The 19964-nt window shown below is 50.0% G+C and overlaps 1 protein-coding gene and 1 long non-coding RNA gene across 3 annotated transcripts in view; one reads left to right on the forward strand and one right to left on the reverse strand.

The window, feature by feature from the left end:
• Nucleotides 1-19964, forward strand: part of LOC114660971 (Na(+)/H(+) exchange regulatory cofactor NHE-RF2) — a 51587-nt gene that overhangs the window by 24058 nt on the left and 7565 nt on the right. The window contains exons 3-4 of the mRNA XM_028814016.2: nucleotides 12976-13158; nucleotides 18976-19129. Of these exons, the coding sequence (XP_028669849.1) occupies nucleotides 12976-13158; nucleotides 18976-19129 (337 nt within the window). The remainder of the gene's footprint in view (nucleotides 1-12975; nucleotides 13159-18975; nucleotides 19130-19964) is intronic.
• On the reverse strand, nucleotides 17291-18487 carry LOC127529670 (uncharacterized). Of its 2 annotated transcripts, XR_007936300.1 has the most exons (4): nucleotides 18406-18487; nucleotides 18243-18302; nucleotides 17731-17770; nucleotides 17291-17455 (listed from the first exon to the last, which is right to left on the reverse strand). It is a non-coding gene; the product is annotated as an uncharacterized LOC127529670 (long non-coding RNA). The 2 variants fall into 2 exon arrangements; XR_007936299.1 differs by lacking the exon at nucleotides 18406-18487 and having other exon boundaries at nucleotides 18243-18393.

A 19964-nucleotide genomic window follows, 5' to 3' on the forward strand; every position in this document is an offset into this window, starting at 1 on the left:
TTTACTGCGGTGGGTTGGCACCCTGCCCGGGATTGGTTCCTGCCTTGTGCCCTGTGTTGGCTGGGATTGGCTCCAGCAGACCCCCGTGACCCTGTGTTCGGCTTCAGCGGGTTAGAAAATGGATGGATGGATGGAAGTTCCCTTTAGAACTCGGGCCACCCGCACACCGAGAAGGCAGCATGTCTCCCGGGTGCAGCCGCTTACACCCTGGTACCTTTAATTTAATTTTCTTTTCTATACGTTTGTGTTGTTTTCACCCTTTTCCAGCTGCATGAGTGCCTCTCTCCAGGATGGTGGCCTGTGTGGGACATTAGCAGGCCCAGCTGAGCACATCCTGTGGAGGCGAGTGACCGACAGTACTGGGCTCCTGTGTCCCCCCTGAAGGGTTATCTGAGCAGATGTGGGGGGCTTGGCTCGCATGAAGGTCAAAAGGATGGCGACGAGGATGGGCGAGTGAGCTCTGAGAACAAACAAAATCTTAAAAGCCAGCTTCCTCCAGTTGAGCCCTCCTGCTTTTCCTGCTCGCTGTCAAATAAATATTTACACAAGTCTTTGAAATGTCACCGTCAAGAAAAGATAATCGAGCAGGGCTGTAAAAAATAGTTGTCATCGTAATCTCGTCTGAAGCACTCCAGCCCTGTGACTGGGGGTCCGTGTTACCCTTAAACGAGGGTCACTCAGCGTTTAAACATTTGCTCCTTCTCCACCGCTTTTCTGATAGCAGGTCCTGGGGGGGGGGGGGCTAGCAGTCTAAGCAGCGAGGTCCCACACGTCCCTATCCTCAGTCACGCTTGCCAACTCGTACTGTGGGGTCCCAAGGTGTTCCCTTGCCATCTGCGACACACAATCCTCCCATTGAGCCCCAGCTCTTTCCCAGGGTCTCCTTCAAGCCGGTTGTGCCCATTAAACCTCCACAGGGAGGCTTCCATATTCGATACCTGAACCACCTCAGTTGGCTCCTCTCAATGCCAGGGCCAGCGGCGTCTCCTGCTCTAAGGGACAGCCCAGTCACCCTGCACAAAAGACTCATTGCAGCCACTCGTACCTGCGATCTCGTCCTTTCGGTCGTATCCAAAGCTCATGGCCATAGAATCAGAATTTGAAGCCTTTATTGTTATTGCACAAGTACAGGGTGGTCCAGATCTAACTCTGCAACTTGTAATGCAATGCAATACAATAACTGCATAATCAGATTTGGACCAGCCTGTACAATGGAATTGTCAACGGTGCAAGTACAACAAACAAATAATTTAAAAAAACACACATCCCATAATAAAGAAATACCATCCATAAATAAATAAGGGGAGGAAATTCTAGGCAAGTCTACAGGACGGTAGTGAGACCAGCTGTGTTATATGGGCTGGTGACGGTGGCACAGGAGACAGAGCTGGAGGTGGCAGAGTTAAAGACGTTAAGATTTGCATTGAGTGTGATGAGGATGGACAGGATTAGAAATGAGGACATTAGAGGGTCAGCTCAAGTTTGGAGACAAAGTCAGAGAGGTGAGATGGCATTGGTTTGGACATGTGCAGAGGAGAGATGAGGGGTATATTGGGTGAAGGGTACTAAGGATAGAGCTGCCAGGCAAGGGGAGAAGAGGAAGGTTTATGGATGTGGTGAGAGAGGACATGCAGGTGATGGAGCAAGATGACGAGGACAGGAAGAGATGGAAGAAGATGATCAGCTGTGGCAACCCTAACAGGAGCAGCCAAAAGAAGAAGAAGACGAGAGATCTATCGACTGGTAAACTGAGTTTTTTCCTTCTGTCTCAGCTCCTTCATCACCACTATGGACCAGTATAGGAGACCACATAACCGCACTCGCCGCCGCAATCCGCCTGCCAGTCTCACCATCCCCCCCGAACTCTTCTTAAACTCCTTCACTTGAGGTGGTAGCTCACCTCCCACTTGGAGGGGACAGTTGACTTTTCCCTCACTGAGGACCTCAGATTTGGAGGTGCTGATCGTTATCCCTGCCACTTTGTCACAAACTGTCCCAACGTGTGCAGGAGTCCCCTGCCTGGTGAAGCCAACGGGACCACTTAGTCTTCGTCATTTTGTTTTTCTTTTTAATCCATTTAAAATTAAGTAATATTGCTTAGTTCAAATACTACCAATAAAATGTAGAAAATAAAAAAATCCAGGATCCGACATAAAGTGGAAGCTGACTGGACCACCTGTCTAAACCCAGGTAATGGCCAAGGTCATTGAGAAGTGGGGCAAGACGACTGAAGTGACGTGGGTGTGGAGCGGGCAAGGAGACCCTGGGAGTGTAAAGCAGGGACCATCTTGGGATATCCGATAGCAAAGGGTTAAGGATGGCAGGACACACCGAGTCTCCCTTTATAAAAGATCAAGGAGCTGACATGAGACCCCCATTTTGAACACTGGTTTACTCAACTTGAGGGTCCTTTGTTGGAGATTCATAATTGGGCACAGACATGGTTGGCGGGGGGTGGGGGGGTTTGGTGGTCTGGTCATTTTTGATACCATGTGTTTTAGGGGTTGGCATGGCAGAATTAGGGTCCTCCTTATAATTAAGAACAATGAAAGAGAAGCTGGGAGGGTCACACTGAGGAGATATTCGGTAAAGACAGGCGCTCACCTCGGGCACTGGGGTTTGGGTTCCATTATGAATGAATTTTGTTGTACTTATTTTTTTTTTTGTGATCTATTGTTTGAGTATTTCCAATACAACAACTTAGGCAGAATTGAATAGAACATTCAGTAGTGTTAGTGATCATTCATATTCTCTACTTACTACTCGAGCACAAACTGCTTATATAGCGCCTTTCATATCTATCTATCTATCTATCTATCTATCTATCTATCTATCTATCTATCTATCTATCTATAGCGCCTTTCATCTATCTATCTATCTATCTATCTATAGCGCCTTTCATCTATCTATCTATTATATAGCGCCTTTCATCTATCTATCTATCTATCTATCTATCTATCTATCTATCTATCTATCTATCTATCTATCTATCTATCTATCTATCTATCTATCTATCTATCTATCTATCTATCTATCTATCCAATGTCTTTCAGGTCCAGTTGTGCACTTATTGTGTTATAATTGGGGCTTCTTCACAAAGTCCCCTTTGTTAGATCTGCCCAGCACAAAGTTGGGGCGCAGTATTTCCTGTTAAATTTGTGTTCCGATTGGCAGGATGAAACTTTAATACCGCCGTTCACTGTTGGCAGGAGTACCCACATGAGGCATCAAGCCATGGCGGATAATTCAAAATGCAGTGGCTCATCTGGTGGGCACATGCCACGCTGCTTTTCAGACCACTATATTGGCTCTCTGTAGTGGCACATATTAAGTCCAAATCCTTGATACTTGTGTACAGCGGTGGTACTAAAAACTTTTTCTTTTCCCGGTGACCCGAGGCAGGGCTCCCCATTGGAGAATCGCCACCAACTGTCATCCCATTTGTGGTTTCCCCCCTCATTTGGAGAACCACTGACACAGATCATAGCGGAGCAATGGCGTTTGGTTAAACTGACCACGGTGATTAATCACAAACCGTACACAACCTTTTCCCATTTGGCACTGTTGTCAAGCACGACTCCAGACGAGCCAAGTAAATCAGCGATGGCGATGGCACGCCAAGAAGATTTAGAACAGGGTTGGTTTTCCATTGCAAGCCAGACCGGTGTAAATTCACAAATTTCTGCCAATTTCCAAGATTATATTGTGCCCTTGTTTTCTGCCCAGTAATAAAATTTCGAGTTAGGTAGTGCCATGCCACCTCCTGCTTTAGAACTTTGTAGAGTTGCCTTTTGGATGTGTGGCTGTTTCGAATTCCAGGTGGATGATGTTATGTTTCTGTATCATTTCTCAAATGATTTGGAGATGCATATAAGGATACTCTGGAACAGGCAAAGCAGCTTGGGGAGGACCTTCATTTTAACGGTTATGAATTCTGTGTGCTAAGGTGAGATGGAGATGAACCATCTGTTATCATCATGTTCTCTTTTGCTTTTTTTCCCCCCATAGTACTCTCAAAACTGTATTGAAAAAGATCTTTACATTTCCTTGTGGTGGTTATCCCAGGAAATTTAAACCGTTTTGAAATTCTGAACAAATAACTGTCCAGTCTGCTATGATGTGCTAGAGAATTAATTCACTTGGGAAAATCGCACTTGAGTTTTGAATCCGGAAATCTTGTGAAGATTTAAGACTAATGGTAGAGATTATTGTAGCTCTTCTATGTAAAGCATTGTATTGTCAGCTGTGACGGAGTAAAACAAGGGGCGAGTCCAAAAGAAATGTTGGGGGCACCAGCCTGGTTGACCAGAGTGGCACAGACCCACGCTGGCACGTTCCTGGCTTGATTTGAGTGGCTGAGATGGGCTTGGGTGGAGCTCAGTCTTGTGGTCTGCTCTGGACATCCAGGCTTTATTCAGCGTCAGTTGCCAACACTGGGCATCTTCTCTGCACTGTGGAGGCAGGAGGAGATAATATTAGGAACAGTGCCCCCTCTTGTCTTGGAGTGGTGTTACATACCTCTGATGAGCCTGGAAGACGATCGATCCTGTGATGTGCGTGCGTGACACAGCACTTCTCTTATAATCAATCCCCTTTATCTATGGCTTCTTCCAGTGATGAAGAGCCAGTGGATCCATGGCTAATGTAAAAAGCAATGGTGATAGTGGGCAGTCTTGTCGAGGGCATTACTCTAATGTGATCTGAATTTGTGTTAATCGTACGGACTGACGCTTCTGGACTGCTGTAAAGTGGATTCATGCGGATGTGCTGGGGTCAAACAGATTGTCTCATTTGACTCTTTCTGGAATTTTAATTACAGACAATGGCAATGGTTACTGTTTTGTGTGGAGTTGCTCAGCTGCACCTCGCCGCAGGACATCGGATTGGGTGGTGCCAGATGAGGAAGGAGTGACGTTAGATGTGTATGGCTGCTGTCCTTTTACCATTTGTGCTAGTAATGATAGTTAATTGATTTATCACGTACTCTACCACAGTGCAGGAGTCTGACGTCGAGCTGTGTCCCGTCACAAAGGGGGGACCCTCTTGTCTTTTTCAAGCTCCGCTTGTGAGAGTTCAGCTTTAGCAAGGCCGGTCTCCATTCGAGTGATTGCTATGATCACTCGTGGGGAAGGAAGGAAGGAAGGCAGCCAAACAATAAGTGTGTGCTTCTTCATTTTGTGCTCCTGCAGGGTTTTGTTGTATTTGTGTTTTATTGTTCGTGTGTACAGAGTGTTGTGATTTTCCCCCTCTAGAGCTGCCATGTCTTTGTTTAAAGCACACGCTGCCGTTGTGTGGATGTTGTACTCTGCTACCAGGTCATATTTGGTGTCCTGAACATGCAAGAAAATGTCATCATATGGTTGAATTAACACACTTTTATTCGGTGTGTTGGCAGGAAAGTTCTGGATGGTGGAACAGTAGGGAGGGGTGCCTTGATGCGTCGTCAGACCCGGGGGCCTTCAGACTTGGGATCGGTCCTTGGATGTGACGGTGACCGGATAGGAACAGGTCTTATCTGAGTAGCTGAGATGGAGCGGGTTTGGTTTGGGTGGAGCTCAGTCCTGCGGTCTGCTCTGCTTGCTCTACTCTGCACTGTGGAGGCAGAAGGATAATGTTATTGGGAACAGTGCCCCCTCTTGTCTTGGAGTGGTGTTACATACCTCGGATGACTCATGGAAGACGATCGATCCTCTGATGTGCGTGCGTGACACAGCACTTCTCTTGTAATCCCCTTTATCTCTGGTTTCTTGTAGTGATGAAGAGCCAGTGGATCAATGGCTAATGTAAAAAGCAATGGTGATAGTGGGCAGTCTTGTCACTCTAATGTGATCTGAATTTGTGTCAATCATACAGACTGACGCTTCTGGACTGTTGTGGTTTTCCCCTCCAGAGCTGCCATGTCTTTGATTAAAGCACACGCTGCCGTTGTGCGTATGTTGTACTCTGCTACCAGGTCGTATTTGGTGTCCTGAACATGCAAGTAAATGTCATCATATGGTTGAATTAACACACTTTTATTCGGCGTGTTGGCAGGAAAGTTCTGGATGGTGGAAAAGTAGGGAGGGGTGTCTTGATGCGTCGTCAGACCCGGGGGCCTTCGGACTTGACGGTGACCGGATAGCACTCGAGGACATTAAGAAGCTCTGGTGGTCAGTGCACCCTGGTGAGCGCAGTCCTCTCCAAATGGAGAATCTTTGTAACGGGCCAACATGACCCCAAAGGCACAGAGACAACTCCTTCAAGAATTCCCAGAAGAACTCCCAAAGAACGGCAGGCCTCTCCAGCCTCAACTGAGGTTGCTGTTCAGGACTCCACAATAAGAAAGAGACTGAGATTAAATGGAAGAGCAGCAAGGTGGGACCCTCTCCTATCCCAGAGGAACGTCAGTGTTAAGAAGCCCCCAGGCCTTTTGGAATAATAACAGGTGAGCCAAAAGCAAACGTACATGGACAAACAGGTCTGGCATTCAACAGTAAGAAGACCAAACCTACAATAAGATGTGGGGCTGCTAGTGTGGGATGAGGCTTTGGAAGACATGTCGTTATTGAAGATGCCATCCTGCACCAGGGAGAGACCTGAAGGTGCAGAGTCTTTGGGTTATGCAGCAAGACAAAGAGCCAAAACACCAAAGCACGTCTACAGCTGAATGGCTCAGACATTGTGGTCCTGACGTAAACCCAACAAGAGATGCTGAAATGAGCAGCTGACGCTCAGAGACCTACCAACTGTGGTGGTCAGCTGGGGCTTGTGCCCAGTCGCCATGCCTGGATGGACCAGGAGAGGGACTGTGCCTTCCCAGGACCACAAGAGGGCAGCTGCCCCACCTGGTATGGGGGCCACAGGGTTCAAGCATAGAAGCTCAATCCTATCAGGGCCCGTGGCCACCGCTAGGGGGCGCCCGGACGATTGTGCGGCCTTGGACGGCACCACTTCCGCCACACTCGGAGGTGCTGGCTGAAGGAATACCGAGGACACCCAGAGGGTTTCCGGGTGCTCAGGCGGCACTTCCGCCACAACAGGTCAATCAGGGAGTACCAGGAGCACGTCCGGGTGGTCATAAAAGGGGCCACCTTCCTCCAGTCGGGAGGAAGAAGACGGAGTTTGGTGGAGAGGAGTGGAGGCGGTGAAGGACTATCTGAAGGCCCGTGAGAGGGTGTGTGGTGCAGGGGCACTGTGTGCTTTTTGTAGACGTTCCAGTGTCTGTCTGTGTCTGGGACTGGCTTCCACACAACCTAACAAAGAAACGTTGGGAATGCCAACCGGGTCACCGCTTTTAATAACTAAGAAGTCCAGCAAAATAAACAGGAGCTCAGTAACAGAAACAAAAGGCAACGTCGCTCCGTAGAGCGGTCAGAAACGTCAGGGTGCAACTCCGTCCGGCAGTCTGCTCGTCCTGGAATGACCGGACCCCTGTTGGGAGCGTCTTGGTTTATAGCCGGTGGACCGGGAGGGGGCGGAGTCAGATGCCCGTCACTGAGCTGTCTGTATAGTCGGCGTTGGCACCACTCGTGTCCCAGAGTGGTCTCGGAAGGTGACCCTCTGACGTGCGTCTGTGATAGGGGGCACATGGGTGTTAAATAACTTTTTGTTCCTTGAATCACAATGGTCCTGATTTAAAAATGTTGCATTTTGCCTAAATGTTCAAGTGGATACTAGGAAGGGGTCAAAGACTTTTTCACAGCACTGGTCGAGCCCGTTGTCCCCCAAAACCTTCATTGGGGTTCATTGCGGCCCCCCTGTCTCGTGCCGAGCAGACACTGATCTTACCTGCGGTCGCACCATCCTGGCAGCTCGCAGACTGCCAAGCCCACTGTGCCCTGGACATGGAGTGCCCTTGTAAGACCCCAGCTAAGCTTCATTTTCCCTCCAGCATCGTCCGTAATCCGGGGGGTTCGGGGGGGTTTGCACTGATCAGTTTTCCTGCACTGAAGCCATCTTTCAAAGGCCTGGCATTCTTGAGGCGGCTCCAGATTGTTGTTCATTCCCTAAAGAATTGAAGGCCGGAGTTCACTGACGCCAAACAGACAATGGGCGGTCTTGTTGTTTTTTCTTTCCGCTCTCCCTCCCCGCTGGGGTCTGCAGAAGAGATCTTCTCACGTCGCATTTCCCACAACAGCACTTGTTGCATTTTTTTTTTTTTTTTTGAAGCTGGAAACAACTGCAGACCCGACCTCCAAACGGACTCGAGGAGAGTCGGACGTGGATTTGGGGAAGAAAAATAAACTAATAATAACGTATGAGGGAAAGAAAAGGCAATTCATGAAGTTGAGTTTGGATTTGGGGGTAAGCCAATGCCCATCTGGAGCCCTGACTTCAATTCCCACACCTGGTCCTTGTCCATGTCGAGTCTGGGTGTCCCCCACTGGTCTTCAGGGGATTTCCTCCCACATCACCAAAGGGTGCAGTTTTTAGGTGGACAGGCAAATTACCAACTGGCCCAGTGTTGTGTGTGAGGGGGCCCTGTGGTGCCTCCCTGTAAGGCCTTGTCGGGCCCTGTGGTGCTCTGGTGCCCCCTGCGACCCCTGAACTTGATGAAGTGGATTTGCAAATGTTAAGTTAAAATTCCATTGGCTGGTGCTCATTATGGGATGTCTTTTGGGGCGTCAGGTGTTGTAGGTTGCTGCTCTCGTGTTAAAGCCATGTGTGTAAATTATGGAACTCCATGGGCCTCAGGAATTTTTGTTGCTTTTATTTTTGACAATCCATTGAAGCTTTTCTTTCGGAGTTTTTCACAATCTGTTTGATTTGAGGGCGGCACGGTGGCGCAGTGGGTAGCGCTGCTGCCTCACAGTTGGGAGACCTGGGGACCTGAGGTTCGCTTCCCGGGTCCTCCCTGCGTGGAGTTTGCATGTTCTCCCCGTGTCTGCGTGGGTTTCCTCCCACAGTCCAAAGACATGCTGGTTAGGTGGATTGGCGATTCTAAATTGGCCCTAGTGTGTGCTTGGTGTGTTTGGTGTGTGGGTGTGTGTCCTGCGGTGGGTTGGCACCCTGCCCGGGATTGGTTCCTGCCTTGTGCCCTGTGTTGGCTGGGATTGGCTCCAGCAGACCCCCCGTGACCCTGTGTTTGGATTCAGCGGGTTGGAAAATGGATGGATGTTTGATTTGATTCGGGAATCTCGCTTTCAATTTTTTTACTTGGGAATCCTCCTTTGTTCGGTTTACTTCCAGGATTTTCTTTTGGATTTCATCGGTTTTTGCTCTTTCTCAGAATTAAGTTTTGGATTCTTCATTGTGAATTTTTGCTTTGGAATTTTACTGTTCAAGTCCAAGTTTCCTTTCTGTCTTTTCAACTTTGGGAGCTGGATGTTTGCTTTCCTTTCAGAATGTCCCTTTTGATTTATTTTTTTTTGTGTCTGCTTTTCCATTTGGAATTCAGTGAAGTCTTTCAATTGAAATCTCCTGATTTTGGTTTGGAATCTCCATTGGGAACTTCTTGTACTTTTTTCCCCCCTCAGATTTCTGTTTAATGATCAGACTTTTTTTGTGAATCTTTTCCAATTTTTATCGCTGTCTTGAAATCTCATTTACCTTCCCGTTTTCCACCAGAATTCCCTCCTGGAATTGCTTTTCGTTTCCTGTTGTAATTTATTTTATTCATATGGTTTATCTTTAGGCTTCCAGACGGAAATCTTATTGTGCCCCCTCATCCTATTTGCTGTCTTGAATGCTCTTTCCGCATTTCCAGAATCTTCTCTGTGACTTTGTTTCCCTCCCACCTCGAACCTTTGGATTTCTCTCCATTCCATCTGAGCACCAGGAGTCACGGAGTTAAAGACGCATTCACAGGGCTGAGCTCTCCAAGGCTCTGGTTTAGGATTTCATAATAAAGTCGATTCCGTCTCTTGGAAAGACCAAGCAAACCACAGAGCGATGGGATCCAGATGTGCAGGAGGTGCTTGAGGTTTTTTTTTTTTTTTTCCGCCGCTGTGCCTTTCCCTTCGCACTGTGGAGGTGGGATGGCCTTTCGTGGTCGTCATTCATTCTTTGCTGTCAGATTGATGGACACAAGCAGGGCTGTGGGATGTGGGCGCCATTTCACGGCGCGATCTCAAAAAGTCGAGGGACATTTCATCGTGACGCAAGTGAAGACGAGCGCTTCAGCAGAACGGGCACGGCCTACTTCTTGGAAAGATGGACGCCGTATAATCCCACACACGCAAAAAACGGATATCGAGCATTCCAACATCATTGTACAGAGCCATAGAATCACCGTAAGAGGGTACTGAAAAAAAGGGGCACCTCCATTGGCTGGGGGCCATCACCACCAAGTGGACGTCTCAGCACCCGATGACCTCCATCCATCCATCCATCCATCCATTTTCCAACCCGCTGAATCCGGGGGTCTGCTGGAGCCAATCCCAGCCAACACAGGGCACAAGGCAGGAACCAATCCCGGGCAGGGTGCCAACCTACCGCAGGACACACACAAACACACCCACACACCAAGCACACACTAGGGCCAATTTCAAATCGCCAATCCACCTAACCAGCATGTCTTTGGACTGTGGGAGGAAACCCACGCAGACATGGGGAGAACATGCAGACTCCACGCAGGGAGGACCCGGGAACCCGATGACCTATTAAAACTAATACAATGAGGTGACAGTCACACTGTAACATCCTCCCTGCTGCCCCCCACAAGTCTGTGCCACCTTCTCTGGTGTTGCCGTCATTTGCAGAGTGTGAACAATGCAGTGCCGATAAACGTTCTTGTCGTTGTGTTCATTTGGGCCCCTGGCAGTCAGGAGAGCATCTCTGAAGTGCCCTGAGACTTCTAAACCAGCGAATTCAGAAAGACCCCTTCACTCTCTGCACGCTATTTGCGCTCAGTACCCCATAATGACAAAGTGAGGACATGTGTTCACGTTTGCAGGCTTGCAGATGCATTCAAGATCACAAACTGGTAATCCTCATTCATAGACGTAGTCTGACCCTTTGCTGTTGTGCTCAGGGGGCTTCTTTCTGTTTGCTTGAATTCCTCCTTGAGATGTTTCCAGAATTTGATTGCAGTCCACCTCTGGCCACGTGAATCGATTGGATGCCATTCAGAAAGGCAAACGTGGACCTGCACGAGAGGACAAACATCAAAGAAGTCCCAGGAGCTCTGCGTAGATCCAATCGGGATGAGGCACAGGTTAGGGCAAAGGGGGTCCCACCAGTCCTGAAGGAGCACAGGGACCTGGAAGAAGTCGCCAATCACCAGGACTCGTCCTAGAGAGTATCTGGGAAGAAGGGCCTTGGCCAGGGCGGTCAGTGGTCAATCTGACAGAAATCCAGAAGTCCTCTGCTGAGAGGAGAGAACCTTCCAGAAGGACGACCATCTTGGCATCACTCCATCGGTCAGCTGTTGATGGTTGGGTAGCCAGATGGGCGCCACTCTTCACTAAAAGACTTCTATGGGCTCTGAGAGCTGAAGAAAGAGTGTGACCTGTTTATGCCACTCTCCAATGTGACACTTGTCTCTGAATCGTGCCACTTGAACCCTTGTCCTTCTCACTTTCAAGCTCTGGTCTGGAATCACAATGGTCCCTTAGTGTCCACAGTGGCTTATTACAGTCACCTGGCCACCATGTGTAAGACAAATGGCCTCCCTGATGCCACCAACTTGAGTGGCAGACCTGCAGCATTGGGAGTATTTAAATCGGGGGGGGGGCCCCAGTACTGTGACATGCTGGCATCATCTTATGCAAAGGTTAAGGTCACCACCACTGTTTCGAGGTACAGTGCCCCCTTGTTGGCAGCATTTTATACCAACCTCTGCCTTTTTCTGCTCGTCTCCACCTGGCGTCTTGTCGCTGTGTCGGCTATCTGATGCCAGTGAAACAAACTAAAATGCAGCTGTGTGAAATCTGCTTTTTATTCTTGCACACTGGGCTTTACGACTATTTACATCTTGTTTCCTGTTGCGCCCACTCCATAAAGTTCTCCAAGATAAAAGCCAGACGTTTGTGTTAAGTGAATACCCGCTGCGTGGGCTGGTGGTCCACATCTTGTAAAACACTTACCTCCGAATAGTACAAATGAGGCCCTAGCCTCCAAAATCTAGCCCCAGGCTGTCTGAGGCCTAGTGTTTCGCTAAACGTTGAGCAGGCTTCGGCCTAAACGCCAGGCTGACCCTGAGGTGACGTCATGTCAGTGTCTGCTGTCTTTCTGCTCGTTGTGTTAATCCCCGTGGTCATTGCTGTCCACATCCATACTGATTCTGTCCAATGCATCCCTGCTTACTCTGTTAATGTCTATTTGATTGTGCCCTTTGTGATCCTGTCTGTCTCCTTGATGCCCACTTTGATGCCACATATTACAGTTCTGGCCTTCCTAACGATGCCCACCCAATTTTTTTTGGTCTATTTTGTCCCTGCCCATTGTGTCTCAGTCCTTTGTATTTGACTGCTCTGCCCATTTCATTAAGGCTTGCTGCCCACTGTTGCCCCACACATTACCAAGTACTCTTAAGCTGGGGACGCTGGAAAACATAAGATCAGGGAAATGGTCGGCACTGAGGTGAGGACAATGGCAAACGATGACTCCTGGGGCACACGTGTGTCACATCAGTGTGCTTGTTGGTGGCCTGCAGTGAGTTGATGAGTGCCTCCACTCCGGCTGGGTGATTTTGGTGAACGGTTGGCCACAGTGTTCATGTGTGCCTTGGCCTGTTTGGTGAAGTGGACTCCGTTGGGGTTCAGATGATTGTAAATTAGGCACCTCTCTCACACACACACACACACACACACGTATGGACCAACAGGAGGCTCTCTGAGTGCACACCAGAATGTGATACACTTCAGTTCTATTGGCACATTGCATGTTGCCCACCAGTAACCCAAAGCCATGAGGTATGAATGATGGCCTCATGAAAGGTGGGATATTTGAGGGGGCGGGGCTTGGTGACATTGCCATTGGCCATTGACTTGGCGGTCCAGTCCAATAGCCCAATGACTTAACCATCGTTTCTTGTTTTCATCTTGAACCTCACAGGTGTCTCGACCTCCTCTGCTCAAAGAATGTCACCCCAGGCTGTGCCAGCTGAAGAAGGGCAGTGTGGGCTATGGTTTTAACCTGCACAGTGAGAAGTCAAAGCCCGGGCAGTTCATCCGTTCGGTGGACGAGGGCTCAGCTGCTGATAAGTCTGGACTGCGGCCACAGGACCGGCTGATCGAGGTAACTGTATGCCACCTGCATGTGTGTGTGTTGCACTCCCCTTCTCTGAACTGGTCATGTGTGCGGGTATGGGCATGGGCAGCTCAACCAGGGAAGGCGCCTGCATTGAGAATGGGACGAATGTACAGAGAGTGGGCAGATGACCAAGACAAGCACATAATGCCAACTGATCCAACGGTTAAAGTGTGATATGGGGGGGGGGGGCCAGACATCTGAATTAAGTGAATACCCGCTGCGTGGGGTGGTGGTCCACATCTTGTAAAACACATACCTCAGAATAGTACAAATGAGTCCCTAGCCTCCAAAATCTAGGCCCAGGCTGTCTGAGGCCTAGTGTTTCCCCAGACATTGCGCAGGCTTCGGCCTAAACGCCAGGCTGACCCTGAGGTGACGTCAAGTCAGTGTCTACTGTGACAATATCCTTCTGCCCACTGTGCTCATCCCCGTGGTGATTTCTGTACATTCTGTCCACATGGTGATGCTGTCCAATACATCCTTGCCTATTCTGTTAATGTCTATTTGATTGTGCCCTTTGTGAGCCTGCCCATTTCCTTGATGCCCCCTTTGATGTCACGTATTACAGTTCTGCCCTTCCTAATGATGTCCACCCAATTTTTGTGGTCTATTTTGTCCTTGCCCATTGTGGCTCTGCCAATTTCATTAAGGCTTGCTGCACCAATGTCGATTGCGATTCTGCCCACTGTTGCTCCACACTTTACCATTCTGCCCGCCCTGTCAATGCCAGCTGTGTTTCTGTGCATTACAGCCCTGCCTCTTCTGTCAGTGCCCATGATAACTGTGTCCAGTGTATACCTGCCAATTATCAATGTCCATTGTTCCTACCCACTGTGCCAACTTCTCTTGTGATCACACCCACTTCTTCAATGCCCACTTTGACATTTGTCGGTGCTGCCCTTACCCACGGTGATTCATAATTCTGACTGCCCTGCCCATGTCTTCAGTGTCCTTCGTGTCCATACCTACGGCATCAGTGCCTGTTGTGATTCTGTCCTCTACCATTCTGCCCATTATGTCGATGCCCCCGGTAACTCCAGCCCTGCCCATTCTGTTAGCATCCACAAGACTGAATCCATTGTGATCCTGCCCATTTCTTTAAAGCCTGTTGTGATTCTGTCCTTTATAACTGCCCATTTTGCAAATACCCATATGAATTGTACCCAATTTTATCAATGCTATGCCAATGTTTTTTTGTGATGCTGCCCAGTGTGGCCCCATCTGTTGCAAATCTGCTTGTTCTGTCAGTGCCCGCTGTGATTCTGTCCATTCTGTCAATGTCCATGGCATTGTACCTTGTGCGATTCTACCCATTTCTTCAGTGCCCACTGTGATTTCTGTCCTTTGTAACCCTTCAGTAAATGTCCACATGAATTGTACCCAGGTGTTACTGCCAATGCCGCTTGTTCTGTCAGTGCCCCCTATGATTATATCCATGGGATTTAGCTATTGCGACTGTTCTGCTCAGACCCATCATGCCCATGCCCACTGCGTGACTGTCTGTGTTGTAATTTTGCCTGTTCCTTCAAAGCACATAGTGACTGTCACAGTTCTGCCCATCATGTTGTCCCTGACATTCTTATTTTACACTTTTTCTTTATTAATGTCCACTGTGCCCATCTCCCTTCTGCCAGGGTCCATGGTGATTCTCTCCACTGCTGCCCCTGATATGATAACAAACTAGCTTAGGAAGACGGCCACAAGTCCATACTGAGAACTTCTCCAGGTGTGATGGTGTAAATTGGGCATGTTGGCACCTGGTTGCGTGACTGGGCACAGATGTTTGATGAGCCTGATGCCATCTCAAAGGACCAAGGCTCACAGGCATCGGCGCAGCACACCTCTCGAGCCGTCCTTTCGGTAGGCAGCCTGGCACCTTGAGCGTTTGTTCCGCTTCGCTTGGCTGCTTTGCCCGCTGCACTGAATAATGAACGAGGCCTGCGCCATGCCAGTTTAACGACATGCGGCTGCCTTGCTGTCGCTCAGCCCCTGACTTTTTTTCCTCATTGGGCCTTTTTGCACCTCCTTGGAGGCGGTGGAGGTGGAGGGCCGGGGAGCTACGGACGGCTGCGCCCATCAAGTTTTTGAAATTTGAGCGCCCGCTTGCTTTCCTTGGCGTTTAGGCCTCATAAACAAGATGAATATTAAACAAAACCGCCCGAGGAGGCTGACACTTGAAACCCTCGGCGTCCTCACAATGGCTCAGTCCTGCGCTTAAATATTTCATCGTTGGACTTTGTTGCACCGTGGGGGGTGGGGAGGTCAGCAGGGGTCACAGGCTCGTGCCCGAGCGCTTCAGCTGCCCGCTCAGGCTGTGTAAGCAGATTGGCACCAGGAGGACTTTTTCTGTTTTGTTGTTTTTCTTTTTTTGTTTGTTTCTTTCTTTCTCATTGGCTCGGTGTGCCACCCGGCGACTTCTCACTGGCAGCTTGCCGACTGGAGCGAAAGCGAGTGGTTGCTAGGCGACGGAATGAAGCCGCTGGGAAAGAGAAAGGGGAGACACATGACCACCTGCGGGGAATTCTGGGAAGCCATTATCAGGGTCCAGTGTTTGTGCATTGGGGGACATCCTTAACCTGGCTGAGGGTGACATTCTACTGTAGTCACCTGTCACTCGTCCCATACGGAGCTTGGAAAGGCGCCATCTGGTGGCCTTGCTGAACTTTTAATTGACTTGGCTTTTTTGGCTTCAAAGCAGTTAAAGGGCGTAACGATTTGGGGGCAGATGGCAGCCTGACCTTGTAGAAATGACCCACTGGGACCATGGCATGAGCTTGGCAGCGCTTATAGCTCCAGGTATCAATTAAAGACGTTGGATGAAGAAGCACGTGTCCGGCAAGGTGCCAAATTAGGGTTGGCACTGCTCAGCTCAGTCCCCTGAGGGCCAAGGCCATATCTGTAAGTGTCATGGAATGGCGCTATAAAGTAAAATGATTTCATTATTGAAACCTCCTGATTTAACTGGATCTGTTGAAAAGTCTTATCTTGGTAGAGTGCTGCCCCCTAGTGGAAACTCTGGACCTGATAATAAGGCGTGAAGCACTGATGTGGATAAGATTGGGGGGGCTGGGGGGGGGGGTCACAAAGGAAAGTGGATGAATAAAAGTGAATTGAGGCTCATTACACAAGTTGGGTGACATTGTATGTGTCACAAAGTCCTGCTTCACCAGGCGGTAAGAGCAACACTGGCACCCCAGCGATTGGTGGGTCAAGCCATTGGTCATCTTAGCTGTGCTTCACTGTTTCGTGACATTAAATCCACAACTCAATCCCACCGCTGACTCCCTAGTAGAGAGATTAGAAAACACAAGCCCACCGAGTTGGTCTCCTGCTCTGAGTGACCCACTTCACCCTGCTTGGTGTGCAAATTGTGGAATTTGGGGCAACACCACCTCGGTGAACATTTAAAGCACCTTGATATGATGATCTTTACAGAAAGGCGCTATATAACAGCACAAGGTTATGAATCCAGTGCCCACGCAAGGACTTGCTTCTCAGATTGTGGAATTATGGGAGAGACCACCAGACAGAATATTTAGGCAGTGTGGTGTGGTGTGGTGGTCAAGGCTCTGGACCTCAAACCCTCCGGTTGTGTGTTCAAGTCCCACTAGTGGCACTGTGTGACCCTGAGCCTGTAAGCAGTCATAACCTGGAATGATGAAGGCGTCCGTCAAATAATAATCATTTCAAATGCCGTGATATGATGATCTGCACAGAAAGGCGCTATATGACAGCACAGTGTCTCTCACAGTCAAGGACTCCAGCCGGTGCTCGGACTGTGGGATTAGTGAAGAGAGCCGCCATACAAAGAAAGGCGCTATATAAAATCGCAAGGTCACAAATGTGATTTCCTTCACTCCTTTATAATGTGGGGGCGTGTGACATGTATCTCTGTGGCCAGTTGGTGCTTCACCTTGACCCCCCCACCCCCGTGTCCCCATTGTTTCTGCTCCTGAGCTTACACTGTGGGTTTAGAATAACGTGACACTCAGCTGGTGCCCTCCGCAGTAAAGGGGTCAGCAGTGCACACCCTGGTGGATGAGCCTGCATTAATACTCGGCTTTGGTGAATGTCACCCCAGTCAGTCCTTGTATATTTATGTAGCGCCTTTCACACGCACACACCTCAGCTTGCAGGTGTGAATGGGAGAACAGGAGGTTAGAATGACAGACCCCCGTGACGGCCCCGAGATCCTGGCTACATAGTCCAGGGTACATCATGCGGGTAGCAGCTCAGCACTGGCAGTGCCCATGACTGCCCACTGTTCCAGCATGCTGCCCAGCTCAGCACTGGCGGTGCCCATGACTGCCCACAGTCCTAGTACACTGCTCACCTCAGCCTGGCACTGGTGGTGGCCATGACTGCCCACTGTCCTAGCACACTGCCCACCTCAGCCTGGCACTGGTGGTGGCCATGACTGCCCACTGTCCTAGCACACTGCCCACCTCAGCCTGGCACTGGTGGTGGCCATGACTGCCCACTGTCCTAGCACACTGCCCACCTCAGCCTGGTACTGGCGGTGCCCATGACTGCCCACTGTCCTAGCACGCTGCCCACCTCAGCCTGGCACTGGTGGTGCCCATGACTGCCCACTGTCCTAGCATGCTGCCCAGCTCAGCACTGGCAGTGCCCATGACTGTGCACAGTCCTAGCATGCTGCCCAGCTCAGCACTGGTGGTGCCCATGACTGCCCACTGTCCTAGCACGCTGCCCACCTCAGCCTGGCACTGGTGGTGGCCATGACTGCCCACTGTCCTAGCACACTGCCCACCTCAGCCTGGCACTGGTGGTGGCCATGACTGCCCACTGTCCTAGCACACTGCCCACCTCAGCCTGGTACTGGCGGTGCCCATGACTGCCCATTGTCCTAGCATGCTGCCCACCTCAGTCTGGCACTGGTGGTGCCCATGACTGCCCACTGTCCTAGCATGCTGCCCAGCTCAGCACTGGCAGTGCCCATGACTGTGCACAGTCCTAGCACACTGCTCACCTCAGCCTGGCACTGGTGGTGGCCATGACTGCACACTGCCCACCTCAGCCTGGTACTGGTGGTGCCCATGACTGCCCACTGTCCTAGCATGCTGCCCACCTCAGCCTGGCACTGGTGGTGCCCATGACTGCCCACTGTCCTAGCATGCTGCCCAGCTCAGCACTGGTGGTGCCCATGACTGCCCACTGTCCTAGCACGCTGCCCACCTCAGCCTGGCACTGGTGGTGGTCATGACTGCCCACTGTCCTAGCATGCTGCCCACCTCAGCCTGGCACTGGTGGTGGCCATGACTGCCCACTGTCCTAGAATGCTTCCCACCTCAGCCTGGCACTGGTGGTGTCCATGAATGCCCACTGTCCTAGCATGCTGCCCACCTCAGCCTGGTACTGGCGGGGCCCATGACTGCCCACTGTCCTAGCACACTGCCCACCTCAGCCTGGCACTGGCAGTACATCCACTTCAGAGCTCAGTTCCAAGGCTGTGTTGTTGGCTGGTCATCAGTCATTATTTCTTTATATAGCACCTTTCATAACACAGGAGTGAAATGAAGAATGGCCTGACGTGCCCTCGGTGTGGACGAATGCCCACTGACACCATACTGGAACAAACTGGTTAAAATAATGGATGGATGTGGTGGCGTGTAGGGTGCTGTGTTTTGTGTCCAGCATCTTTTACTGTCACTGGCTATATAGGCACGTACATCGCGTTGAGGACTATATCCTTATAACCACTTGCTCACTCGCCATAAGATACTAACGCTGAGGTTCAAGGTGCAGGTCCGGCTGACGGTCTTCACCATGTTGTGTTTGTAGGTGAATGGCATCAACATCGAGGGGATGAAGCACTCGGAAGTCGTGGCATTCATTAAAGCCAGCGGTGAGGAGGTGCGGCTCCTGGTGGTGGACGCTGAAGCGGACGACTATTTCAAAAAGCTGGACGTGACCCCGACGGACAGCCACGTGATGGGTAAGAGACAGTGTTGGTGGGGGGTGCAATTGAGAGACAAATTGGGATTAGGAATGGGGAGCGGGTCTGGAAAGACAAGGACGTCACTGGGGGAGCACTGGAGAGAAACCAGCGAGCTTGGCAGAAGGCAGATGTTCAAAGTGGGCATCGGGGTGGGCAGCTGGCCCCACAAGAATGACGTCAGGCACAGGAAACAAATGGTCAGCCTTTAAATCACTGCCTGCCACCGCCAGGCATCCCTCACACAGGTCACTCTTTGTGGATACAGAAGCACTGCCACCGGGGGTGATGGGGTGTGATCAGTGAAAGGCGCTTTATAAAGTCGGGGAATCGCTGATACAATTGGCATACAAAAAGGGAGCAACACCAGCATTAGGACAACAGGGCCATCTAGTGGCCAAACAGTCCATGACACTGATGTCCTGAGTGACCCTGATCGAGTCCACATCACACAGCTGGGGCTGGTATTCAGCATGGGGAGGCGCTATATAGAGTCCTCACCATTACCTGCCAGTGCTCAGTCTGCGCAGATACGAATCGGTTGTACTTACCCATAAAACACACCAGATGGTCCTCGTTATGGAAAGGCGCTATATAAGATCCTCTCTGTGTGACTCTGAAGTCCTGTAGTCCACCAGAGTTCACAATGAAGTCTTATGAGGACATTTATGGACGACCTGTACAACGTGGTCTTTGTTATGCTATGGCGCTATATACTGTTGTGACAATGACAGTACAGAAGCCACCAGAGGTGTCTCGCATGACCTTGTGGGAGCCTCTTCACCTTCCAGTGCTCACATTATACAAATGCAGAAAAAAATGTCTTTCCCTGTAA

The sequence above is a fragment of the Erpetoichthys calabaricus genome, chromosome 11 (genome assembly GCF_900747795.2).
Source record: "Erpetoichthys calabaricus chromosome 11, fErpCal1.3, whole genome shotgun sequence".
Classification (NCBI taxonomy): domain Eukaryota; kingdom Metazoa; phylum Chordata; class Cladistia; order Polypteriformes; family Polypteridae; genus Erpetoichthys; species Erpetoichthys calabaricus.